The following is a 26,672-nucleotide window of genomic DNA, read 5'->3' as shown; positions in this document are numbered from 1 at the left end:
TCATTCCCTGCATTGTTTTCTTGGCGATCAGTATCTCCAACATGCATATTTCTATATCTTCCTAATACTCAATTAAAATCTTTTCACCAGAGGTGGTGGCACCCACCTGTAATTTCAGCAGTGTAGGAGGCTGAGACAGTGTAGGGCCAGCCTCAGCAACTTAGCAAGGCCCTAAGCAACTGAGACCCTGTCTCTAAGTAATAAATAAAAATGGGCTGGGGATGTGGCTCAGTGGTGCGGTGTCCCTGGGTTCAATCCCCAGTACCAAAACAAAACAAAAATCTTTTCACATAGTACCCATTCGACAGTTCTCTCTCAGTACATACTTGCAAGGAGGTGTACAGTAAATTATACTCTGCTTCCTGGCCTTTGCATTCTGACGGTATAATGTCAGCTATTTATTTTTCTCAAATAAGGTGAAATCACTTTGACATTAGGTGGGGGGAAAAAAAATGATTTACGTTTGCATTCAGCAGTGAAAATCAAAATTCGCAGTGCAAATGCAAGTCTCCTAATTTGCCCTTGTATTTGCAAGTTAGTGAGAGGAAATGGAACACTTTGCAGTTTGTGAGAATGCTTACTATCATTTCTTAAAAAAATTTATTTAGCTTTGAAGGCCCGAGGCTGTATGGAGCTGTCTGAAGAGCTTGAAAAAATTCACAGGGGCCTGGAATCTTCCGTAGACTCCTTCAGTCAGCAATCTGAAGGCAGAGCCCATGAAGGTGTATTTTAATAGAAACCTTATCAAATATTTTGAAACATTAAAATTAAAAAAAAAAAAAAGAACCCCTAACTGTCAAACACGGCACTGCCTGGTTAAGGAGCCGAATGTAAAATCTAAACCTATTCATGAACTTAAGGGCTTCCTCCCGAAATTATTTGGACGAATGCTCATTTTCTGAATTAGAAGGGGTGGTGTAAATCAGTATCTTTATAAAGCTTCTTGATGCGTTTAAAGCATCCGAGGACAACCCCAAGCTTCAGGCAAAGATTGAAGGGCAGACTACTTAAATGAAGACAGAAACGCATGTGCGTACCTAGATTTGTTTGTACACACACACACACGTACACAGACTGATGTGTCTTAGGGCAGATCCAGTGCTGCAGAGTGTTCATTCACTAAGTCTGAAAATATCTGATTTTTCTTTTCCTCTTTCATAGCCAATTCCATCAAGCAGAGGAAGCCTCGCCTGCTGCTGCCTCCCCTGGACAGTGGGGGCGAGTCCTCGGTGGCCGTCCTCAGAGGGGACACCCTGCTGCTGGAGTGTTTTGCCGAGGGCCTGTGAGTAGCCTAGCTCCTGCTGGGGACTTTGTCCACTCCCGTGAAGAATGAAGCCTCAGAGGAAAATGTGCATGCAGGCAGGATTTTAAATGGCTCCTTTCTTTTCTGGAAAATAATCCCGGTTACCGCATGTCTGGGAGAAGGGACTCGCACTTCACTCTGCAGACTTCAGGCCACAACTGACCTTGGCTTTGGAATCACACCTCTCGCTTGGTTGATGATTATTGTGGCTGGAGAGGGCAAAGGCAGTCTTCCCCTTCGCTAAGCCAGCGGTCTAAGACGGGTGTGCACCTCGCAGCCTGAGGTCCCTAGTCCCCAACCTGGGTCTGCCCAGGCCAGGTTTTCTCTTTCTGCTCTCTTGGCTTGTCTGTTACTCTTCTAGCTCTGCCCCTTCTCATTTCCAAGGACTCTGATGTCAGTATCCTATCCTACTGTCCTTTGCACCCAAGGAAGTCTAGACCATGGAATTTAAGCAAGTTTCCTGTCAGAACCTAATTAGCAGTATATGACTGAACCGAACCTTGTCCCCACATCCTCGCCAACACCTGTTGTTGCTTGTGTTCTTGATAAGCACCATTCTAATTGGGGTGAGATGGAATCTTAGGGTAGTTTTGATTTGCATTTCTCTTATGACTAGAGACGTTGAACATTTTTTTCACCTATCTGTTAATGGCTTGTAGATCTTCTTCTGTGAAGTGTCTGCTCATTTCCTTAGCCCATGTATTGATTAGGTTATTTGTATTCTTAGTGTAAAGTTTTTCGAGTTCTTAAACTCTGGAGATGAGTGCCCTATCTGAAATATGTGTGGCAAAGATTTTCTCCCACTCTGTAGGCTCTCTCTTCACAGTGTTGATAGTTTCCTTTGCTGAGAAAAAGCTTTTTGGTTTGAATCTATCCCAATGATTGATTCCTGCTTTTATTTCTTGTGTTTTGGGAGTCACGTTAAGGAAGTCTGGTCCTCAGCCGGCATGATGAAGATTTGGACTTACTTTTTCTTCTATTAGGTGCAGGGTCTCTGGTCTAATTCCGAGGTCCTTGATCTATTTTGAGTTGAGTTTTGTGCAGGGTAAGAGATAGGGATTTAGTTTCATTTTGCTGCATCTGGATTTCCAGTTTTCTCAGCACCATTTGTTGAACAGGCTATCTTTTCTTCATTGTATGTTTTTGGCACCTTTGTCTAGTATGTGAGTTCATCTCTGTGTCCTCCATTTCGTACCATTGATCTGCCTGTCTATTTTGATGCCAATACCATGCCATTTTTGTTGCTTTTGCTCTGTAGTGTAGTTGAAGGTCTGGTATTGTGATACCACCTGCTTCACTTTTCCTGCTAAGGATTGCTTTACTATTCTGGGTCTCTTATTCTTCCAAATGAATTTCATAATGGCTTGCTCTATTTCTGTGAGGTACATAATTGAGATTTTATTAGAATTGCATTGAATCTGTATAGCACTTTAGATAGTATGGCCATTTTGACAATGTTAATTCTGCCTATCCAAGTACAGGGAGATCTTTCCATCTTCTAAGTTTTTCTTTAATTTCTTTCTTTAGTGTTCTGTAGTTCTCATTGTAGTGATCTTTCACCTCTTTTGTTAGATCTATTCACAAGTATTTTATTTATTTATCTATTTTGAGGCTACTGTGAATGGGGTAGTTTTCCTAATTTCTCTTTCAGAGGATTAATCACTTATGAATAAAAATGCATTAGATTTATGAGTGTTGATTTTATATCCTGATACTTTGCTGAATTCATTTATGAGTACTAGAAGTTTTCTGGTGGAATATTTTGGCTCCCCTAAATATAGAATCATGGTCCCAAAGTGGTGCATCCACTCTGAAAAGCAGTATGGAGATTACTTAGAAAACTTGGAATGAAACCACCATTTGACTCAGCTATCTCACCCTTTGGCTTATACCCAAAGGACTTAAAATCAGTACACTACAGTGATGCAGCCACATCAATGTTTATAGCAGCTCAATTCACAATAGCTAAGCTATGGGACCAACCTAGGTGCCTTTCAACAGATGAATGGATAAAGAAACTGTGGTATATATACACAATGGAATATTATTCAGCCATAAAGAAGAATAAAATTATGCCATTTGCAGGTAATGAAGGAAGTTGGAGAATATCATAATAAGTGAAATAAGCCCATCCCAAAAAACCAAAGACTGAATGATTTCTCTGATAAGTGGATGATGATGCATAATGGGGGGTTGGGAGGAGGTAAGAATGGAGGAAGGAAGAATTGTATAGAGGAAAATGAGGGCGGGGGAGGGGGTGAGGGGAAGGAAAGATAATAGAATGAGACAAACATCATTACCCTATGTACATGTATGATTATGCAAATGGTGTGATTCTACTTCGTGTACAACCAGAGAAATGAAAAGTTGTACCCCATTTGTGTACAATGAATCAAAATTAAAAAAAAAAAAAAAACTTAATTAGCTGAAAAAGGAATGCACTTTACCAATTCCTTCACCAAAGTCCTAAGTGATCTCACTAAGTGACCTTGCTGGGTCATCTCTTGAAGTTCTTACATTTATTGAGTAATGGTTAAAGGATTCTGTCACAAAGACACAGGGCCTCAGGGCATTCAGCAGGAAGCAGTGTTTATTTGTGCTGACACGGTCTCAGCAGACTATTTTCCAAAGCATTTAGTTAGCATTTAGTGTAGGGAAGCCTAGTAGTATATGCTCTTGTTAATGTCCTTTAACATTTTAGTTCTTTGTCTCCCATATGGGGTAATGCGTATTTCGTATTTCGGATTAGGCATTCTATTTCTACACTAGAGTAGCAACCATGTTACAACTGAGTTGTGGAAGGCCCACATTGATACTGATGGCGTCAGGATATCGTTTTCTATGCTCTGAGAAAATGTTTACCACACGACTTCTATAAATCCATAAGTCCATACCAGTTGGTACCATCTTATTTAATATTTGGTTGTACGAGATCGCCTGCTTCTACCACCATCTTTCCTATCATCCCTCCATACCATCAGGAAGCCATGGAAAAGGTATTCCTTCTTCCCGGCACCCCACTGGATTCATTTAAACCTTAATCCATTTTGTTAACTATGGGCTTTGGGGAGCCTGTTTAGTAGAACAAGGATTCGAATTTTAAAAGTCATTCATTCATTATTCATGCCTATCCCCAGTGACTAGTTTGAAAGTAGATTATACAGGAAAGGAGTGGAAATGAGTGCTTTGAGAACCCCAAGCTTTGTAGATTTCTCTTGGCACCCAGCCGAAGCATCCAGGTTGGCTGCGTGCGATGTCACCAGCGCGTAGTGAGGTAGGTTGTGTGCTGGGACATGACCCTGCTGAGGAAGTTGTCTCTGCACTGTGTTAGGAGATCACAGCCCCGACATTCAGTGTGGACCACGATGGTGACCACCTCCATTTTTTTCTGGTTATGCTGGTGTGTATTTACAGTGGTAGCAATTTCGTTCCTTCAGGCTCTTTCTGGGTTGGGCTGGGCTGGGCTGTCCTCTCAGTAATTCTTTTTGCTGATCTCTCTCAAATGCCATCATTTACCTCTTGACGTGACTGTCCTCATAATAATAGAAATGCTCTCACGTGCTTTTTAGAAGTTAACGTGTCATGAAGCAAGATATAAAGAGGGAGCCTCAGCCCGCGCCATGTCAGGACACGGAGACTCTGAAGCCTTGTCCCAAGAGGTTTGACTAGAAGGGGCTCTTTCCTATTCTTCCAAGGTTTGGATTCGCCTTCCTTCCTGTTTAGTGGTTCTCTTTCAGGTCAAAGTGACACATTGTTTTATAAAAAAGTTTTAAGATTCACTCTATTTTTCTGTGGAGTTTTAAACCACAAACCTTTCATGGTAACAACAATCAGACCACAGCCAAGATATCCTGCTATTATTTTGTGTCAAGCATTTGGTTGTGTACTTCACATGCATTAACTCATTTTACCCTCAGTACAGTGTTTTCAGGCTGTGATTATTCCCATTAGCACATGGGATAGGTAATGAAGCCTAAAGGCCCATTCGGAGAAGGGAAGTCCCTTCTCTAAGCCTAGGGAAAGGTGACTGGGTTTGCAACCTGCCTGTCCCCAGCACCCAAACTACCTCTCAGTCAAACCCAGTTCGGCATCACGTGTGAACCCAGTGAACGGTCGTGTTTAGTTAAAGGGAGAAAACAGCACATCAAGGATGACGTGGCCTCCGAATCTGAAGAAAATTCCCAAAGCAGATATTTCAGCAAAGAGTTAATTCTAGTGAAAATGTCGTTAATGTTAATTAAACCAGGGAAGCTTTCGATGGTATATTCATGAGGGGCTTACAGATTCTCTGAGCAAGGTGGAAATTAGGAATGGTTAAATGAGATAGTTAAATAGCTCTGTAGTTACAATGTGGTTTTGAATCTCATTAGGAGGGAAAGCTCTCTCACCAGAGGTCCTGCCTTCAGGAAACGGGCACATCCCAGAACAGTTCACAGTCACTTACTCTTGGTGGAATGACAGGAAGCTCACCTTGAACTTGAGCTAGGTGTGATTCTACCACATTATAAATAAGAAATATCAGGATAAAAGTTGGCCAAACAAGGACCTGAACAAAAATCCGAAATGATGAGAGAGTGTATATTTGTGTAGAAAAAGCATTAAACAACTTATGCTCCCTGGAAACATCATTGCCCAAGTGCTATTAGGAAATCTTCCTGAAGTTTGAAAAGAAAAAAATTTGTAGGACTCTATCCAGAAGTTCTCTCAGCGATGTGCATCCAGCCTGAGATAATATCACATGTTCTTCTGATGCTTTCAGTCATCTTATTTGATTCTTTGAAGGGAAAGGTATTAGGAGACTGGTAGCGTTCAAGGACTGGGGTGAGAGCAGATCTTGTAGAAAGCGAGATGCTTGCACTGCTAAACAGGCTCGGGAAGAACTCCTCTTTGGACGGCACCAAGATCCAGAGCAGCCAGGAGCTTGGCAGCTTGCCTCCGAGACAGATGGAGAGAAAGGCGAGGAGTCAGGAGACCTGGTTATGCATCCTGTTGGGTGTGTGTGTGCAAGACGGTAAAAGCTAACGCTGTCACCTGTTCCTCTCTGACCATTATTACCATTTCCTGAGGAAGGGTGTCAGGTGCCCCAAACCTGGTCCAATAAAAGGCAATTGCTTCCAATCTGTAAGGCAGGTCAGCCCTTGGGCTTTGACAGGAGGGGAAGAGAACAGATGTGTGTCGAGGGCCTTCATCTAACCTGCAGTGCTTTTTTGCATAATAATCATTTTACCCATTGCCTGTGCATACAAACAATTTGAGATAATTGATATAAGCAATTTGAGGTAATTGCTTAATTATTAACTAGCAATAATTAAATTAGTAATTGAATTAATAATGATTAATAGTTTGGTGGCAAGCATTTATTTTAAGAATATACAGTTCGGAAGGACAGGGAGTCTTATGAAAAGACACATCTTCTAGAACACAGCAATGAGAGGGATGGGATTAGAGTCAGATGAATTGAACTCCCAACATGTCATTTTTTTATTCCAGTGACCTTAAGCAAATTAATCACCTTCAGGGAGCTTCAGATTCATTACTGGTGAAATGATAACCAAACCCACCTTAAATGTGTACTCAATAACTTCTAGCTTTTAGTGGTTAAAAGGATTATGGAAGCAAATGCAATGTTAATAGAAATAACAGTATTAACCTTCTTCCACTCATACCTGTAGGCCAGCTGGGGAGAGGAAAAAAGGAAGATAATCCTCTATCACTTAAAATCAGCCATGTTTAAAAATCCCTTTAGTTCTCAGAAAAGGGGATTTTCTGAAAACCAGTTTGTCTTGACTCCTTTGCCCATGAGGTCTGTGACAGGTTACCACTTCTTGTCTTGTTCATTTTTTTTTCCTTTTTGCTACCACAGATTGATCCAAGGGGTGCTTAACCACTGAGCCACGTCCCAGCCCTTTTTATGTTTTCTTTTGAGACAGGGTCTCGCTTATTTGCCTAGCGCCTTGCTACTGAGGCTAGCTTTGAACTTGCGATCCTCCAGCCTCAGCCTCCCGAGCTGCTGGGATCACAGGCATGCGCCACTGTGCCTGGCTTGTATGTATGTTTTAATTGGGTGAACTGATATTTCCAAAGCCCTGGCAAGGAAGATTTGGTGCTTGTTTCCTTTCCTATGCTGCTCTCCGAGTGGAAAAGCCACAGAAACAGCCTTTTACATACTGTGAACTCTTCATTGGCATGGGTGGGCTCTTCATCCACCTTCGTCCTTGGCTCTGCTCCTGAGCCACCTCCTAATGCCACCTGTCCTGGGGACAGCAGGGGCAATCACAGCTTCCCTCCGTTGGGTCCTACTTTATCATATTTTTCAAATTTACCACAGGGAAGAGGGCCGTCATCTCTGGCTCCCTCACACTACCCACAGGAAGATTTTCCCACTTGGAAAATATCTTGTAATCTGTTTGTTTATTTTTATTACAGACCAACTCCACAGGTGGAATGGACCAAACTGGGTGGTGATTTGCCCAAGGGAAGAGTAGGGAAAGAGAATCACGGCAAGACCTTGAAGATAGAGAACGTCTCCTACCAGGACAAAGGAAATTACCGCTGCGTGGCCAGCAACGTCCTGGGAACAGCCGGTCACGATTTCCATGTCATCGTAGAAGGTACAGTTCCTGCGATGATTTTGGTTCCTCCTTAAAACAAAACAAAACAAAACAAAAGACAATTCCTCCCATTAAGGGGGCACTGGCCATGCCTTGCGAGGTTGAAACAGGTGACGTGTTCTGACTTGAGTTTAGCATGGGCACTGGATTATATTTCACCTCCAGTCACCTTGGTTTATCATGCATCTGCCACAACCACCTGAAAGGGACCAATGACAAGAAGAGTCTCCTGTGAGGGGGTGTGGATGATCCCCATGGTTTGTTTACAAATTCACGAGCCCTCTTTTCCAGTATTGTCTCACTGGGAGAAACAGCTTCTGCCATCACCTGGGTGTGACGAGGCTCAACCTTAAACCATCTGAGAAGGAAGGTCTAAGGGGACAGACTAGGACAGCACCCTGTCCTCCATGGCACCGGGAAGAACATTTGTGTCTTGTCTTTAGATTTGTGTGTCTTTGTTTCACTTCTGCACACTTGAGTTTCTTCAGCCAAGGAAGGTGCCAGGCAAATTGTCTTAGCGCTGCCCTAAATTCTAGGTTCTTGGGTCCCGGATCTTGAGTCGAGGTGGTTTTCAATCTGTTGCATACATGGTGCTCCACACGTTCTGTGTATCTGGGGTTCTCATGGTTGTCAGCATGCGGCTTCCAGGGAGGTGAAAATAGATAGTATAATAAATATGTGTGCATGTTCATTCCTACTAAAAAGTGCAAAACACAGTGTATAGGAGTCATCCTTTTTCTGGAAATCCAAGCTTTATCGATCAGCTGAGGTTTTACCATCTTTGTATTTATAGAAACAGGCAATGATGACCCCTATCTAATAAAGAGGGAAGCCACACAATGTGGATTTTGGGACCGTGCCTGCTGGCACAACTGGAAATCTTCTAATCTTGCTGTGAAGTTGACTGATGCAGACTATTTTCTGTGGGTCTGATCACATTGAGGTTTAGTTGACTGTATTGATCAAATTAATGGAACGATTACTGCATTTGTACTTACTTAGTGCCAGGTAGGCTAAGCCATTGAAAGGAGATCTCTCTCCCAGGCAACCATTTAGATCTTGTGCTGTACGGCTGCCATTAATATTCCAATAAAGTTCACCTCTGAGAGCTCCCGTTTGCCCAAGGAACACCTAGAAAATGGTCTGTTGTTTTAATTAATGTGAAAAAAGAGAGACTCAGACACAAATTCCTCTCACGAGCAAATGTTAAGATAATTGATTTTGTAATGACCTTGTTCTGAGCAAGACTATGTCCCTAAACCTCTCCACAGTGGGTATAGTTAGTCGTGATGGAAAGAAGGAAAAACCAAAGATGAGAATTCCGTTTTCTTTGGTTGAACAATAGGGAAACTTGTGTAGGAGCAAGTCCAATACTGTGAACTGTGATCCACATCTGGCTCGAGTGATAGTCCTTTGACAATAAATCCTTTACAGTGATATTCAGAGAGGAGGGGCTTGAGAGGTTTATTTTGTCTATGATTTTAATCGCCCTCTGAAGCGGCTATGTGATTTGGCGATGTACTGCAACAAGGATATTTTTCTCTCATCCCCACCCCTCCCAGCACACCCTTCCCCACCAATCAGACATGTGCACATTGTTAGCTGTGCCAACTCCAAGTTGCTGACTGTTTCAGAAATCCTTCCAGATGGCTGGGACATCGCTCCGGTAGCTGAATATTTTAACAATCTGGCCACGGATTTCTTGACGGTTGAGACCAGAGCTTTTTCAAAAGAATCGCAAGGGTTGCAAAACAAAATAAATAAATAAGTCCAAGTTGTGGGAAATTAATTATGCGGTTAAAAATGTTAACGGCAGGGCTCCCAAGGAATATAGGTCTCCTGAACCAACGACTCTGTCTCCTCCTACGATAGCCAGTAGAGCATCGTCGAGATGTAAATAATGTGTCTGAGGAACATTCGACCTTTTCTCTCGAGTGAGAAAGTACTAAAGGTACTCTGGGTGGTACGTTTTTGGAATTTCTCTCTATACATGTGTGCTCAGAGAGGATGGTTCTCAACTACCCCTTTTTATCCCTTAAAGGGTGAAAGCAGGAAATATAACTTCCTCCTCCTCCTCCTCCTCCTCCTCTATCTTCTTCTTCTTTCTTTCTTTATTTTTTTTCTGTGGTCTCTTGTTTAGAAACACAAATTAAATATCAAGGACTTACCATATGGGAGAAGGTAATCATCCTGGGAACTCTGAAAATCTAGCACATTCTGAAAACACCCTGGTGTTGGTGAAAGCATAGCTCCTTACTGTCTCTGCTTGTGATATTTATTCTCAGTTACAAAACAGAATCCAGATCTATGCACTTATCATTGAACCTACATCTCAAATATGAATTCTTTATGCAGTTCTGATTCTATAATATATGTGAGCAAAATAGACAAGATGTCTTCACTGTACTTTGTAGGTGACCAGGACACCAGTATTTACAGACTCTGTAAGAAAAGATACTGAAGTGCCATGGGAGACATTCTGAATCCAGGAATCACAATATGACCCCAGGAACTTCAACTGATGACACAAGAGTAAACCTTCACTAACGATTTTCATGTTGTCAGCCTCTGAAGCAGTTAAGCCTTTCGAAGTTTAGAAATTTAATTAAAAAGATTTGGTTACACAATAGCTAAACTATGGAACCAAGCTAAGTGCCCTTCAGCAGATGAATGAATAAAGAAAATGTGGTATATATACATAATGGAATATTACTCAGCCTTAAAGAACTATGAAATAATGGCATTTGCTGGTAAATGGATGGGGCTGGAGAATAGTATGCCCAGTGAAATAAGCCAAACCCAAAGAACCAAAGGCCAAATGTTTTCTCTGATATGTGAATGCTAATTCACAATGGGGGTGGGTAGGAAAGAATAGGGGTACTTTGGATTAGTCAGGAAGGAGTGAAGGGGGAGGAGAGGGTGTGGGGGTAGGGAGGACAGTGGAATGAATGGACATTATTACCCTGTGTGCATGTATGATTACATGACTAGTGTAACTCTACACCGTGTACAACCAGAGGAATGAGAAGTGATACTCCATTTATGTATGACGTGCCAAAATGCATTCCACCGGGAGGTGCTGTGGCTCACGTCTGTAGTCCCAGCAGCTCAGGAGGCTGAGGCAGGAGGATGGAGAGTTCAAAGCCAGCCTCAGCAAAAGCGAGGCACTAAGCAACTCAGTGAGACCCTGTCTCTAAATAAAATATAAAATAGGGCTGGGGATGTGGCTCAGTGGTCGAGTACCCCTGAGTTCAATCCAAAGAAAAATGAAAAAAAAAAATTGCATTCTGTTGTCATGTATAACTAATTAGAACAAAAAAAATTATTAGTAATTATGCTTTCATAATATAATCTAAAATGACTTGACTTATAAAAGGATGTTGTGAAATCAAATGCAGTTCAATCATTGGTTTTCTTTCTTGTACTGGGGATTTTACCCAGGGGCACTGACCACTAAACCACATCCCCAGCCCCTTTTATTTTTGTTTTGAAACAGTGTCTTGCTAAGTTACTGAGGCTGGCTTTGAACTCTCGATCCTCCTGAGTTGCTGGGATTTCAGGCATGAGCCACCATGCCCAGCTAAGTCACTGGTATTTTAAGAAAACCTTACTTCCAAATAAAAAAGTCTATTGCTAGCCAGGTGCTGTGGCGCATTTGTAATCCCAGTGACTTGGGAGGCTGAGGCAGAGGATCCTGAGTTCAAAGCCAGCCTCAGCAACTTAGCAAGCCCCTGTCTCTAAATAATACACACACACACACACATACACACACACACACACACACACACACACACAGGCTGGGAATGTGGCTCAGTGGTTAAGCACCTCTGGGCTTATACCACACACACACACACACAAAAAGTAAAAATTTAAAAAAAATAAATAAAAATTTGTAGTTAAACCGAATTGGATGACCCTAACAGTTGACTTATTGGAATATAAATAGTGGAAGTCTATGATAAAAGTTTTAGTAAGAAAATACCAACTGTTGTATTTGTTTTGTTTTGTTTTCTTGTGACCTTGCATTTTCTCTTTTCTTTTTTATTTTTTTTGATTCATTGTATACAAATGGGGTATAACTTTGACAGGGGTCAATTTCCTGTGTTTTCCTCCTGGTGTTAAATACCTCTTACTAGCTTCTTTATATATTCTTGGCATTCAGAAGTTTTTAAAAAACATTTTTTATTTGCTCTAATGAGTGACACATGGCAGTTGAATGCACTTGTGCACCTCGGTGTGTCATGCGTCAGTGGGGTGTAATGTCTCGTTTTCCTGGTGGTACATGTTGTAGAATCACCTCGGTCACACAGTCATGTATGCACATAGGTAAGCACCCCGCTTTCAGCGGTGGTAGCCCAACGTATCATCTTATTTTTTGGTTTGCAATTATGTTAAAGTGGGTAAAGTTCTAACATGAAGTCTCACCAGTTCGTCGCCTGTTTCAGGTTAAGAGATAAAAGAGTGACCTTTGACGATCCCACCACCAGCACCCCTATAGTCAGTGTTTCACTCTCTCCTTTTTGGTGGTCCTGGGGGCCTGGGGACTTTCCTGCTGAGCTCCATTCCCCAGCCCTTTTTATTTTTTGTTTTATTTTGAGGCAGGGTCTCAGTGCTTGCCCAGGCTGGCTTTGAACTCGAGTCCCTCCTGCTTCAGCTTGGTTGGTCACCACGTCATTGCTTCCTTCTCTGGACTCAGTGTTGTTTTTTTTTTTATTTTATTTTATTATTTTATTTTTTATTTATTTATTTTTATTGTAAACAAATGGGATACATGTTGTTTCTCTGTACATGGAGTCAAGGCATACCCTTTGTGTGATCATAAATTTACATAGGGTGATGCTGTTTGATTCATTCTGTTATTTTTCCCCTCCCCCCACCCCTCCCACCCCTCTTTTCCCTCTATACAGTCCTTCCTTCCTCCATTCTTGCCCCCCTCCCTAACCCTAACTCTAACCCTAACACTAACCCCTCCCACCCCCCCATTATTGTCATCATCCACTTATTAGCGAGATCATTCGTCCTTTGGTTTTTTGTTTTGTTTTGCTTTTTAATTTAATCTCATCCTCTGAACCAGGTCCTATCCTTGAGGAATGCAGTTGCGTGTTCTGAGTTTCGGAAAGCATCTGATTGTTCTCTGGCCCTGTTTGCCCCTGCCCTGCCCCTCAGCCGCCCCACTGTCCCATCCCATAGCTAACACTAGTGAGTAGTGAAGTCAGTGGTGACTAGCTGGTGTGGTCACGGTGGTGCCGTGGCGAGTGTGACCACCAGATGTCAGTGCCTGCCGACTCTCCCAGGTACCTTCTTGCTTCCTGTCTTCTCCAGTGCCGTCTTTGGGGACCCATCTTGCTTGCATTTGTAACTTGAAAGTACTCCACCTTGTGTCTGTTCTGAACCGACCTTGTGCCAAGCCGAGGAGTCCCAAGGAAGAGCGACCTTCCTCCGGGGTCTCTGGGGATCACGAGTCTCTTGCTTCTCACTTGTGACTTCAGGCCTCAGAGTCTCAGCCCCTCTGGAAGTGAGGGTAGTGTGGGACAAGCTAAGTCTCCCTCAGTGTGCTCCGCAAAAGCCACCTCTGCTGAGGACCAGCTTACTTCTGCAGGGGACGCAGGCCCGAGAAGACTGAACTGGAATGTCCGAGCATTCACAAAGCATATGAAGAAGGGTCATGTTTAGTAACAACCCCTTCCCAATACTTGGAATGTCTTGAGTCAGTGGATAGGTTTTGGGGGGCTTGGATTTAATCGGAAGCATGAAGCAAGAGTTGGTAAGTTGAGTTAGCCTCGTACCTCGTTTTGGTCCGAGTTGGTAAGATAGCAGTGAACCAGAAACTGACCACATGGTTTCAGAGTCTCAGGACTGCTGATGCATAGGTTCAGTCTACAGATCCAGGAGATGAGGATTCTTTTACCAATGACCCTGGGAATTGGAGACATGTTCTCCCAAGCTCAGTCTTCTGTCTGTAAGGTGGGAGGATTGGATGAGGTGAAACCTTAAGACCCCTTTTGTGCCTAAGAGCAGGGGATCTTAGTTTAGACTCCAAGAGATTAATGAAGAATCTGGAATTAGAATAGAAATAGAAATCTGGATTTTATTTCACATGAAGATTTAAAGAAATGCCCTCATTGAATGATCCTGATTTTTACATACTCTAAAATGAATAGTCACAGTACTGTACAGTAAACAAAAATTTTCAGATTCTTGGAGTATTTTTTTCTAGCTTCCAGATTTTTAACTTTGTTGGGTTTGCACTAAAAAAAAACAAAAAAGGACAGTAACATTAAAAACACACACCCTTTGCCTCAAAAAGTGATCCACAGTTTGTAATCCAGACGATTTGCATGTTAAACTATGTGACTAAATATTTCCAGATTTATTTATGAATACAAGTATTTAGCTTGGAATTTAACAATTAAATTCACACCCTTTAGAATAAATCCAAAAGCATTTCTTTTGCTCAGACTCGAACTTTAGGGTTATTTATGTGTGTATGTGTGTTTAAACATGTACAAACACACTGTGTGTGTGTGTATTGTTCATTTGTCCTGGAGAATTTATAGATATTTTCACATAACCCCCTTTTTCCTCCCTTACTTAATACATATTTAAAAGGTACTTTTCATTTTATGCCTACATATACCTTTAAAGATTTTGCTTTTAAATAAAAGCAGAAATCCCAGGTGTCTTGGGGGTAATAACCAAGCAACAGCTAATGGAAATTACTCTGTGCAAGTTTTGTGCGGTTTTCTCTAAAATGAAATCATCCAAACCATCCACAATTTAAATATTTTACTTGCTGAAGAAATACTAATATTCTCAGGGTGACAAAACATGACAGTAGTATTTGAGCTAAAGAAAAATGTTCCATTTTGTTCTGAAACCCACCCCACTTGGTATTATACTATGAAGCATTAGGGCACACAAAGATGCCAGTAATTTACATATTTTATTTCTTCCAGTATTGTTTATACTCTTCACTCCCTGTCCCTTTCCAAAAACAAAATCCCTGAGAAAAAATGTTTTCCAAATCAACTAGAAAAATAGGAATAGATACCGATATATAAATGCTGTGAAATCATTAATTAATAATTTAAATGTTGAAAATTCAAATACTAGTATTTAAAAATATTCCCCAAATATACTTCTAAAATATCAATCTTTTTCAGAGGCTTTGCTGCAGCCTGAGAATAAGCTGGAGTCAGCACTGAATGAACTTCCCATGTTTATTCCTCCCTTATTTTCTGCTAGTGAACTATATGCTTATGTAGCTAAATAAAGTGGTTATATTTAACTATTTTTAGTATGTTGATTTATTATACATGCTCAGCATCCAAATTAAGCACACACACACATACACACACTCACATACCAGATTGCACAAATAACAACGCCCAACTTGTTTTACAGGAGAAAATCTACCAGAAAAGAACTGTGAGATACTTTGTGGTGTCTGCGCCCTCTGCTGGTGCATCTTAGTAATACAAGTCTTTACCTTTGGGGACCTTGGTCTCTGAAACCCTCTTCTCTTTGTTTCCAGAGCCTCCACGCTGGACCAAGAAGCCTGAGAGTCGTGTGTACAGCACAGGGAGCAGCGGTATCCTGCTCTGTGAGGCGGAGGGGGAACCGCAGCCCACCATCAAGTGGAGAGTCAACGGCTTCCCGGTTGACAGTGAGTTGAAGATCCAGTTGGGACCCATTGCGGCAGGCAGCGGGTGGAGGGGGGAGTTCACCATCAGGAGCCCTGGCTGTGTGTAAAATGGACTTGGGACGTGGCGATGAGCAGCACAGGTGAACCAGGAAGTCAGAAATGGCCTGATTGGGAGCGGCCTCATTTCCGAGGCCTGATGCACGGCCTGTGTTATCACGTCGGCTCAACCACTGACTGGGAGTAAAAGGAACTCTCTTAGAAACCGTTTTCTCATGAGTAAAAAGGAAAGAAAAAAATAGCAATGAGTCCTGGAGCTACTGTGCAAGTTAAATAAAACTACTCAGAGGATGCTCTGCACCGAAGCTGCCGCATAAGCCGTAGCCCCACGTATGGCTTATTATACTTGTTTTCACATGTGTTAGTCAGCTTTTTCGCTGCTGTGACTAAATGATTTGACCAGCATAATCATAGAGCAGGAAAGGTTTATTCTAGGGCTCACGGTTTCAGAGGTCTCAATCCATAGAAGGCTGGCTCCATTCCTCGTGGCTCCAGGTGACATCATGACGGAAGAGCGTGGCAGAGGGAAGCAGCTCACATCATCAGGAAGCAGAGAGAGAGAGAGACTCCACTCTCCAGATACAAATATATAACCCATAGCCACGCCCCAGTTCCACCTCCTCCACCCCCACCTACCACTTCAATTAATCCCATCAGAGATTCATTCATTGATTTGGTTAAGACTCATAAAACCCAGTCATTTCTCCTCTGAACCTTCCTACATTGTCTCACCTGTGAGCTTTAGGGGGACCCCTCACCTCCAAACCATAACAATATGACACTCAGGAAACCTTAGCTATCCATCATTAATATCTCCAAATGTGAGATTTCCCCCTCATCTCTTCAGAGAACAGACTAAGAAGTGAAGCAAATGAGGTTCAGACTTGTCATTTCAAAGGGAAATGAGAACAGTTTTTGTTGATAAAGAGAGTGAAGATCATCAAAATAAGAAACGCAGATTGAAACATAAAAATCATAAAATTTTACATTTGAATGGTGCTCATCTGTTTGTGAAAGGCATTCACAAATTACCAGAAGAACCTTAGAGAGGCTGTAGTACTATTCATATTTAACAGATTCTTGCATCCGGTAATATTTACTGAGTACCTCCCATGCTCAGGATCTTATTGCTTATTGCTTGGGATCTACCACTGAATAGAACCCAGTCCTGCTCTACTGGATCTGATATTCTAGTGGATAGAGAAGGTCAGCAGCCGGTTGAGCACATGGGTGTGCACTTAGGTAGCAAACAACTAGGTAATGGTGGAGTGCACAGGAGGTCAGGACCCAGGGAAGGTTGCTGCATTAGTTAAGATCATAAAATTCTTGTGGCCATACATTGGGCAGAGCCCTGCAGGAGGTGAGGAACTCAGTCATACAAAACCTGTGACTCTTCTTTCAGGCTGGAGAAGTCAGTGAAGGTGAAGAGGTGTGTTTGTCCTGTGCAGGAGAAAAAAGAACCCTGTGTGACTAAAACCCAGGGACAGACCCTTAGGCAGGGCTGGGTCATCAGGTCAGCCCGCAGTGAAGGGCCAGCACAGAGGTACAGGAAAAGCCCACGCAGGGACCTGGGATTTCCTTGGCAGTAGGTGTGTAGATCTTGCAGGATTTTGAGCAGAAGGGTGGCATGCTATTATTTGCATGTTATCGAAAGAGATTTCTGACCTCTGAATGGGGACTTGGATTATGTAACTCCAGGAGGGGACTATGTAAGAGACACTGGGTCCTCAGGCCAGACAGGACCTGGTGGTTAGATTCTGGATTTGTTCTCAAAGTAGAACCAGGTGGTTCATTAGTGATGGAAAGATCAGGAGTGAAAATCAGTTTAAGCAAAGGAGCACGGCTACGTCACGTAGGCCAGGAACCAGAGCCACCCCTGCAGATCCCAGGCGCAGGCTTCTCGCCCCGGCTCCTCAAGTGTGTGTTTCTCCTCATTCCCCAGCAGACAGGTCACTGCCGACTGTGGTTTGGGGGAGTGATTGCAGGATCCAAATCTCTTTCCACATATACTCTTAGGCACTCCTGTTCTTTCTCTCTTAAATTTCAAAAATTAAGCCACAGTGACTACTATTACTAATGACAGAGCTAAACTTTTCACATGCCGGGCATCGAACAGCCTGGAAGAAGCAGATTTTCATGATCTGCCTTTTGTAGACGTAGCAGCCGGGGCTCCGCAGAAGCCACATCACTGATTTGAAGACACACGGCCGGCCAATTCAGAGCCAGAGATGGGCCCGGAACGAGTTCAGAGTGCAGCTTCTCCCTCCGCAGGCGTTCCTTTCCACGGAAGTGATCAGGGACAAAGCTGACAGAGACGTCCTGAGCGAGGGTAGGCCTGGCGTGTTTGCTTATTATCACACCACCTTGGATTTCTGGACTCCCTGCCTCCTGTTGACTGCGGCCGGGATGTGGCAACCTTGTGGTGTCCTTTCTTGGAAGGCAAACTCACGCCATGTTTGATTTGTCAACTCAAACACGAGGCCATAGTCTCGTTTCTTCGTTCTGCAGTGCTGTGTGGATTCACGGCTGCCCAGGGGCCCAGAGGGGTAAGAACAGAAGGGATGGGAAGATCAACCCTGCAGTTTTGAACTCTGAGTGCGGGGTTGGAGTGAAGGGTGGCATCAGAAATACTCCCTCGCAAGACTCTTGGAGAGTTCTGCCTTAAAGAACTTGGAAGAGCTGTTCATCGTGCCCCTTCTCAAAACATAGGAGATACACGGCCCTAAAGAACTGTATTGCTTTTCTAGTTTTGCTGTTAAAATTGCCTGAATCTTCCTGGCTTCAAACATGACACCGTTGCTGTTTTGTGTTTCTGTGTGTTAGAAATGCAACATGCGTCTCACTGGGCTAAAATCAAGCTGTCAGCAGGATCACAGAGGGAATCCCTTTGCCTTGCCTTTTCCAGCTCCTGTGGACAACCCACCTTCCTTGGCCTAAGAGTATCTTCTGCCAGGTTCTGCGCCTGCACCATTGCGTCTGTCTGGCCAGTTTTCTGTAACCACTGTCCCTCTGGCCAAAGCCAGGAAAGGTTTTCTGATTTTAAGAAGCTGGGTAGCTACAGGGGCCTATCTGGATAATTCAGGATCAATTTTCTGACTCAAGAAACTTTCACCTTAATCACAACAGCAGTGTTCTTATTTCAGGTTAAGTGAGGTATTCACGGATTCTGAGAAGGGCTCACAGCCATTGTTCAGGGACTATTTTTCCACCAATTCACAGGAATCTTTGATGAATAAAATGCTTACCCAACATAACCTTTGCGGTCATTTCTGCCTGGTAGAGCCAATCTTCAGGAGCTGGGGGACAGAGAGCATAGCCACACAGACCAGGTACTACCCTCACGGAGGTCACGGTCAAGTGGAAAATGGATTCACTCATGACTCCCAGGGAGGAAAGGATAAGAAAACCTTCCTTTTTTTTTTTTTTTTTTTTTTCGTTTTCATTATTCTTTGTTGAATTTTTCTTTTTTTTTCAATTTTTAAAATATGTTCTAATTAGTTGTACATGACAGTAGAGTACATTTGTACATTTTGACAGATAATACATAAATGGAGTATAACGTCTTATTTTTCTACTTTCAATGTTTTCTGTAACCTAAAACTTACAATATCATTATTTAGCATCATGGAAGCAATTCAGAAGAAGTTGAATTGATTGGTAATCTTCTAGTGTCTTTTAAACTAGATTTTTTTCACACAAGCCCCCCCAACATTTCTATGCAATACATTTTACTTTCCATGATCTATGACATAACAAGGACTTGGGATTTGGAGGCAGAAATGTTACCAAATGCCGTAAGATGTATCGTTCATATGCTCAGAGACTAACTTCTAAAATGGCCTTGTAAATGTTGATCCGCAGCATTCTGAGCACAGTCAATAAAGTTGTGCATGGAACACATCCAACAGGGCTCTTTGGTTCTTAAAAAGTGCACCAAAAATATTAGGTATATTCATTTCCAGATGGTTCTGGGGTTTGAAGTGGGATAGCTTTTATTGCCCACATGTTGAAGATCTAGCTCTACTCTCATGAGGGCTAGTCATACTGGGAAAATGAAATATGTGAGCTATATAACTGAAATAGTTAAATGATAAACAAGAATGAGTATATACACCAGAAAATCCCAGAAGGATGGAGCCGTGAAGCAGAAATAAAGGTATTAAGGAAGAAAACAGCAACCAATGTTGGTAAATTGGAAAGATGAAGATGAACTGATGAGGTGATTTGTGCTGGGTAGAATCTGGACCTAAGTTCAGAAGAGTAAGTGCGAGTCTGTTCATGGTAGAACTTAAACACCAAAGAAATAATCGAGAATCTTATTATGAATCGGGTTGTGTGGGTCAGTGTGCTGCAAATCAACAGATACTGATGATAATTGTTAACTTGAATGAAGAAAATGCAAAAAAAAGGTTCTGAAAAGAAACATCCACAGTGCACGTTAAGAAAGTTTTCAAGGATTGGCATTGGTGAACTATAATTCACCCTAAAATGGCCTTAAAATATAAATACTGTGTGACACGTTTAATAAATGGCATATAAATATTTTATGTCCTATTCTTATCATACTGACATTCTGTAATTTCTCTCAGATCATCCATTCTCTGGCGATGTCATCTTCCCCAGGGAAATCAGTTTCACCAACCTGCAGCCCAATCACACTGCTGTGTACCAGTGCGAGGCCTCCAACGTTCATGGAACCATCTTGGCCAACGCCAACATCGATGTCGTAGGTAAGCATACCTGAGAGCAGGCTGGACCCGCTGTCTGCTGAAGGAAAATGCTCAGGGTCATAATCGTAAGTCGCAACTGAATTCTTGACTCAGCAAACATGGGGGAAAAGATCTAGAGCATCTTTTACCTGAAGTATGGGCATTAGATGTCATACCGAAACCATACTTGCAAAATTGTATTGAATTTGGCTACTTTTCTAATTCAAGAATATGTACTACAATATTCAGGTCCCTTCCATTCTTCTTAATATGATTAAGATGTCAGAAAATATAATCCACACATACTTCTTCCAGGAAGGTCTAAAACCATACTTGTGTTATTTTCAAATAGATGTTGTTCCATTGATCCAAACCAAAGATGAAGAAAATTATGCTACGGTGGTTGGCTACAGTGCTTTCTTACACTGTGAGTTCTTTGCTTCCCCGGAGGCAATAGTGACCTGGTAAGCTGGCCCACGTTTTCCTAAGAGAATGTCTGTGGTAGAATGTGTGATTTCTTCATCCATCATTTGACGGACCGCATTGTGTCCGTGTTGTTAGATGCAGCCAGTGCCTCTGAGAAATAAAGAAACTAACTTAATTATCTGCCGCTCCTGAAAACACTGGCTAGATTTCTAGGATAGTCTCACATGGGGAAATGCCAAAGGCCATTTATGTTCATAAAGAAAACCAAAGAATTGAAGTGATTCCTAAGACAATGTTAAAGATAGATTCGGTTTTCCTTAACGGCATATCTAAGGTCATCTGTTACTTCTCTGTAATTTCCAGAATTCTCTAAATAATTATTTAAATCTGCATTTAATTCCTGGTGTGTATGTTTATAACTTTACCAACAGTCATTTTGATTTTAATTTCAGTACTTTAGTGGGTGTTCGTATGAATCTGCCATCTTGGTTTCTTTAGTGAAAACACTTTGTTGAACTTCTCTTGAACTATGATTCCATTGCCCTTCAGAACCTGCAGTAGGTCATACAAATGTGGGGCGGATTTCCCCCATTCTTAAAAGCATGATCTTTTGTTCACCATGGATTTTTTGCAACTTTTCATTTAAACAAGACTCCATTAAAATATTATTTATCCTGCTCATTGAAATGTTTGGCACCCTCTTAAATTTGGCAACCAGAGCAAACCCCTCACTCACCTCAGCCTAATCCATATCTTCTGTGAGCAGCAGACATAGCTTGTCTTTGGCAATTTTTAGTAGAGCAGTTGCTTATGGTAGATGAACAGGGTAAATCAAACTGTGGCAGGAAATGCTTGGAAAATGGATGAATGTGGGAGAAAATGACTCTGGGGTGGATAGGGTAAATGAAATCCATGTCCACAAACAGACACGATTTCCTGGCTTATCATATTTCGGAATGACCGATGTTCTCCCAGGACAGCAGGAAGCTGAGAAGGTTCATTATCTCTTTCAATTACTGGCTTTCCCATTCAGTACCCTGGAGCAATCATTAACTAAAGAGCTCACCATCAATAAGCCAGAAAATATTTATTAAGCTCTGAGGACAGATGCAAAGCGGTTCTCATCGCTATGAGAAAGGCAGCAGAGGCTAGAGTAGGGATTGGATTTACTTTTAGCTGCCATATATCTGGGCAGGTAAGATAGGTGTCCATGGCCAATTCTAAGAAAAAAAGGTTAACCCCAGTGGAACATTCCAAAGTTCTGTTAGGCCCCCGAAGGAGGGATGAACCCAAATAACATCAGGGATGAAACTCAAGAGTATACAATTCTGTCCCACCCCAAGTTGATGTAAACCTTCTATCTCCATAGGGAGACGGCGGATGAAGCCCAGCCTCTGGAGGGTAGTCGGTACCACGTTCACAGAAATGGCACGTTACAGATCAACAGAACCACCGAAGAAGATGCAGGATCCTACTCTTGTTGGGTAGAAAATGCTTTAGGAAAAACAGCAGTCACAGCCAACTTGGATATTAGAAGTATTTTTATTTCATTTTTACTTTGCATGAATTCTCACACGGGTTCATTTTGTCTTCACGTGAAACCCTAGGATTTAAATATGCACATCTCTTACAGTCCTTGAGACCCTTTTTCAAAAGTGCTGGCTTGCCTGTCTCTAAAAGACTATTGTAAACATGATAGGTTATGACTTAAACGTGGATTTACACAATTTTAAAAGGGAGCTAGGTGTCCTTGGTGTTGGACGACCGGCAATATTTAAAAATTTTTAAAGATTGTTATTTTTTATGTATTTTTGCATTTTTATGTATTTCTGTAATGATATTTTATTTCAGTAGTCAACTCAAGGTAATCTTGTCTGATAATCAAGTCTTTCAGATAAAAATTTCACAAACTCATAAAAATTGAAGAATGGCAGAATAGGGAAAATTTCCCCCCCTTTTTGCACCACAAATAGTATTTTATTCATTCTGTGTTCATGACAAAGTCCTGAGAACTTGTTCATAGCCTCTTCAGTATCACTCATGTTTTGGTTTCAATATTAACTCAGAGAAAACACAGAAGTTAGACAGAACCTACAGTGACCGATGGCAGGATTTGCTCTGGAGTCACGTCAATGTCAGGGCCTGTCACCCAGCTCCGCCTGGATAAGAGGACACAGTTGTTGGATTCCAGGTTTTCACTGTATTTTCTTCTCATTCTCTGCCCCAACACGCCCTCTTTCCCACTCTCTCTTCTCTTCTTATTCCTTTTTTGATTTCATAGTATGCGTCTCTTTCTGAGCCCTAAACTGGCCAACTGCCAAGCCCACAGGCTGTATTTATAGATGGTGCAAATATTCTGCCCCACTGTGTGCTATCCCTGATGTCTCTCTGCATCTTCAAGTCTGCACAATGTTTAAGATGCACTGAAGGAACCGATGGAGATGATTGTTTCTACTCCAGAAAGCAAATCTATGCCGAGGGCCAGCCATCAGCCAGGTTCAGAGTCAAGAAGTTAGGGCCTAGAGTCTAGATGAAGGCTAGCATTCCTGCTGCCCGCCTCCGGGACCTCGGTGTTGCCAGGAAGCAGAGAGACGGACAGGTTCAGGAACTGTCAGTGTGCTCTGTCTGTGGGATGTGTAAGGACTGTGAAAAAAACACAGGAGGGAAGGGTCAAGGGCATGGGCTTGTAGATTAAAAGAAATGTTTGGCAAGAGGTTAACTAATGGAGGGGTTGAAGGGAGAGCCGTGGTCTCGGCTGGGCTGGGTTCAAAGCCGGCTTCGGTCTCTTGGCAATCAGGAAGCCTTGGTCTCACGCTCAATTTCAGCCTTAAGTTGTTTTTGCAAGGTGGGACTATTAATATTCATAGTTACTGTAATTACCAAATGCCACAGTGAAGGTATACTTTTGAGCAGAGTTCCCGAAATAGGATAATCACTTATTCGATGGTGTCTATTTTTATGAAATGAATTTCTTTTTACTTGAAATTTAGAATTAGGATAAAATATGTAATCATATTTAATCATACCCTTGATATTAACTCTAATTGTTACTTCAAGTTTTGTGCCTGGGACATAGAATAATCAATTTTATTAACTCTTTTTTTAAAAAAAAAAAAGTTATTTCCTTGTGAAACTTATAGTGAATGTTAGATGCAGTTGTGGAAGGGGAGGTCAGTTCTTGAGATATTTCTTCTTTGCCTCCAATAGGGTCACCAGGTACCAAGTGCCAGATTAAAAGTGCATCTCTTTCCATTTGTCAGTGAAGAGTAAGGACTGTGTGTTTGAAAGCAATCATAAAGAGGCAGCTTTTTTTCCAAGATAGCCATAGTACCAATCTTTGAGCTTTCTGCTGTTGAGACTAGGAATTTATTTTTATTTTGAACAAAACCATTATTCATTCAAGAACACATTTAAGGGGCTAGAGTTGTGGCTCAGTGGTAGAGCACTTGCCTGGCATGTGCGAGGCACTGGGTTCGATACTCAGCACCACATAAAAATAAATAAAATTTAAAAGAACACATTTAAGTATGTATCAAATACCTGATTTGCACAGGTTCCCTTCCAGGCTTCCGTGATCCACTGTGTAACAAAATAGCCACGGGTCCCACCTCCTTAGGCTCACCTTCCCATTCCCCACATCCACGTTGGTAGTAGCCATCTGTGCCTGGTCTTCTGAACTTAGCCTCAGGTTTCTGAATTAATAATAATCATGCTAATAGAATATCAGGTAACTTTCCATTTTACTGCATGGTGCCTCCAAAGCCACTAGAAAAAAACACAATTCTGATTTCTTCAACTTCGAAAGGCCTTTGTCTGCTTATACTTTTCCTACCCCTTTTGCCCAAGCAGCAGTTAGAGAAACCATCACACTCTTGATTGGCACTTGCCCCCATATTTTGTCAGAGGCCCAGGCCTGAATACAAAGAAATCAGTAATGACGTCTGACGTTAGATTATACGACACAGCACTGCATGAGCGTGGGACAGTGACGTTGACCGTTTTGGCTGCTTAAGAGGCTGGCAATTGATCCCAGGGTAAGTCAAGCTCTCCAGTTCTAACCGACTCTTTCTTTGGTGAAAACAGATGCTACAAAACTCAGCGTTTCTCCTAAGAACCCTCGTGTTCCCAGATCACACGTGCTGGAGTTACACTGTGAGAGCGTATGTGACTCGCATCTGAAGCACAGTTTGAGACTGTCCTGGAGCAAAGATGGGGACGCCTTCGAATTTAATGGTACAGAAGATGGCAGGTGGGTGAACTCATGACAGGTCATCTCCTGGGTGTGCACGCCTTGCGTTAGGAAAAAACATGTAGAAGCTTAACTCACAGAGAATGAAAATAGTTCGGGGTTCAAGTCCCTCGTTGGAAGGTCAGACCACACTCGTTTGACTTTCCCATCATGTTTATGTTCTTGTTTTTAGTGATGACTTTTCGTATCATGGGGTGCATGAGGCAGAAGCCCCTCCAGGTGGCTGAGCCAGATGGCCTGCCTAGCACAGGAGCTTACGAGATCACTGGGGACACTGCAGGAGCTAAGTGGGCACTGTAGTGGTGATCCAAATATCTGGAAGGGACTCCGTCTCCACAGCCACCTCATTCCCTGGGGGCCACTGCAGAGTCCAGCCATTGCCCACTCCCATGTCTGCCAGAGCCATTATCTGCTCACCCTGCTTCAAAGAAAGATGGTACCCATTTCCCTTTTCCCTCCCAATCTTCCACGAGTCCTTTTTGCTGGCGGAACTTCAGTACTGGAATTCTTGCTGCTAGAAAGTAGCAGCATTTTGTCCATAGTCATTTTGTGGTGTCCCTGGGGAGACTGGTTCCAAGACCTCTGCAGATACTCAAATCTGTTCATGCTCATGCCCAATGTATGTAATGGTACAGTGTTTGCCTCCAACCTCCCTTAAGCTTTGAACCACACATCTTCTCTCTTATACTTGAAACCATCTTTAGATTACTTGTAACCTTTGATACAATGTAGATATCAAGTGAGTAGTTATTACACAGTGTCGTTATCACACAGTGTCAGAGTAGTTATTACACAGTGTCGTTATTACACAGTGTCGTTTAGGGAGTAACAACAAGAACATTATGTATTCCATACAGGTGTACCTTTTGTAAAAATATTTTTGATCCATAATTGTTTGGATCAGGGAATGCAGAATCCATGGGAGTGGTGTTCTGGTGTTTTGTTTTAGAGTGTTCTGCACAGGGAAACTATAGAAGAGAAAACAAGGGAGCATGGATAGATGTCAAGTAGCACCAGACAATATTAAGAACAGTGAAGAGGAAAAGAATCAATTAGAATCCAAAGAATCAGGATGCCTGTCCTGTCTCTTGAGAAAGCGTGGAAGTCAGCTTTAAATACTTTTGCGCTGTCATTTAACTAAGGGTTAAAAATCTACCACCTTAGAGGAGCCAGATCTGTCCTAAGTCAGGTTTTATTTATTATTAAATAATAAACAAAATTATTAAATAAGAATAAATCTTTGTTAATAAGATTATTAAATAATAATTATATTATTATAAATAATAAATTATTACTAATAAGATTATTAAATACTTTTGTTTAGTGTCAGGATATTATTGTTTTCCTAAGTCAGTTATTCATGACTCCCCACCACAAACAGCTTCTCCACTCAGAGACCCTGACCATGCTCAGGACCAAGACGTGAGACACCCCTCAGAACCAGGACTCTCTGGTGTCCCAAGGGCTATGCTGCCCATTATGGCCACATCCATGTGAGGGGACCCCAGAGCCCCTGTCCCAGCGGTCCTGAGCCTGCTTTGGGTGTTTACAGGAGAGTTAGTGGTCTGACCACTGCACCAGCTTCCCCTGTCAGAGTGCTCGGCTGACAGGCCCCACGGGGCTGCAAGTCTGACCCAGAGGAGGATGTGAGGAGAGGCCTCCCTTAATACAG

The 26,672-nt window shown here is 42.2% G+C and overlaps 1 protein-coding gene across 7 annotated transcripts in view; it reads left to right on the top strand.

Moving 5' to 3' along the window:
- Chl1 (cell adhesion molecule L1 like) overlaps nucleotides 1-26,672 on the top strand; it is a 207,426-nt gene that overhangs the window by 145,004 nt on the left and 35,750 nt on the right. For all 7 annotated transcript variants that reach the window (XM_047534650.1, XM_047534652.1, XM_047534647.1 and 4 more), the window contains 7 exons: nucleotides 1,162-1,282; nucleotides 7,730-7,914; nucleotides 15,449-15,580; nucleotides 20,206-20,346; nucleotides 20,678-20,789; nucleotides 22,121-22,287; nucleotides 24,835-25,000. In XM_047534650.1, the coding sequence (XP_047390606.1) occupies nucleotides 1,162-1,282; nucleotides 7,730-7,914; nucleotides 15,449-15,580; nucleotides 20,206-20,346; nucleotides 20,678-20,789; nucleotides 22,121-22,287; nucleotides 24,835-25,000 (1,024 nt within the window). The remainder of the gene's footprint in view (nucleotides 1-1,161; nucleotides 1,283-7,729; nucleotides 7,915-15,448; nucleotides 15,581-20,205; nucleotides 20,347-20,677; nucleotides 20,790-22,120; nucleotides 22,288-24,834; nucleotides 25,001-26,672) is intronic.

This window comes from Sciurus carolinensis, chromosome 19, assembly GCF_902686445.1.
Source record: "Sciurus carolinensis chromosome 19, mSciCar1.2, whole genome shotgun sequence".
In the NCBI taxonomy this organism is placed as follows: domain Eukaryota; kingdom Metazoa; phylum Chordata; class Mammalia; order Rodentia; family Sciuridae; genus Sciurus; species Sciurus carolinensis.
Note: the sequence above shows the minus strand (reverse complement) of the source record. Positions and strands in the feature narration are given on the sequence as shown.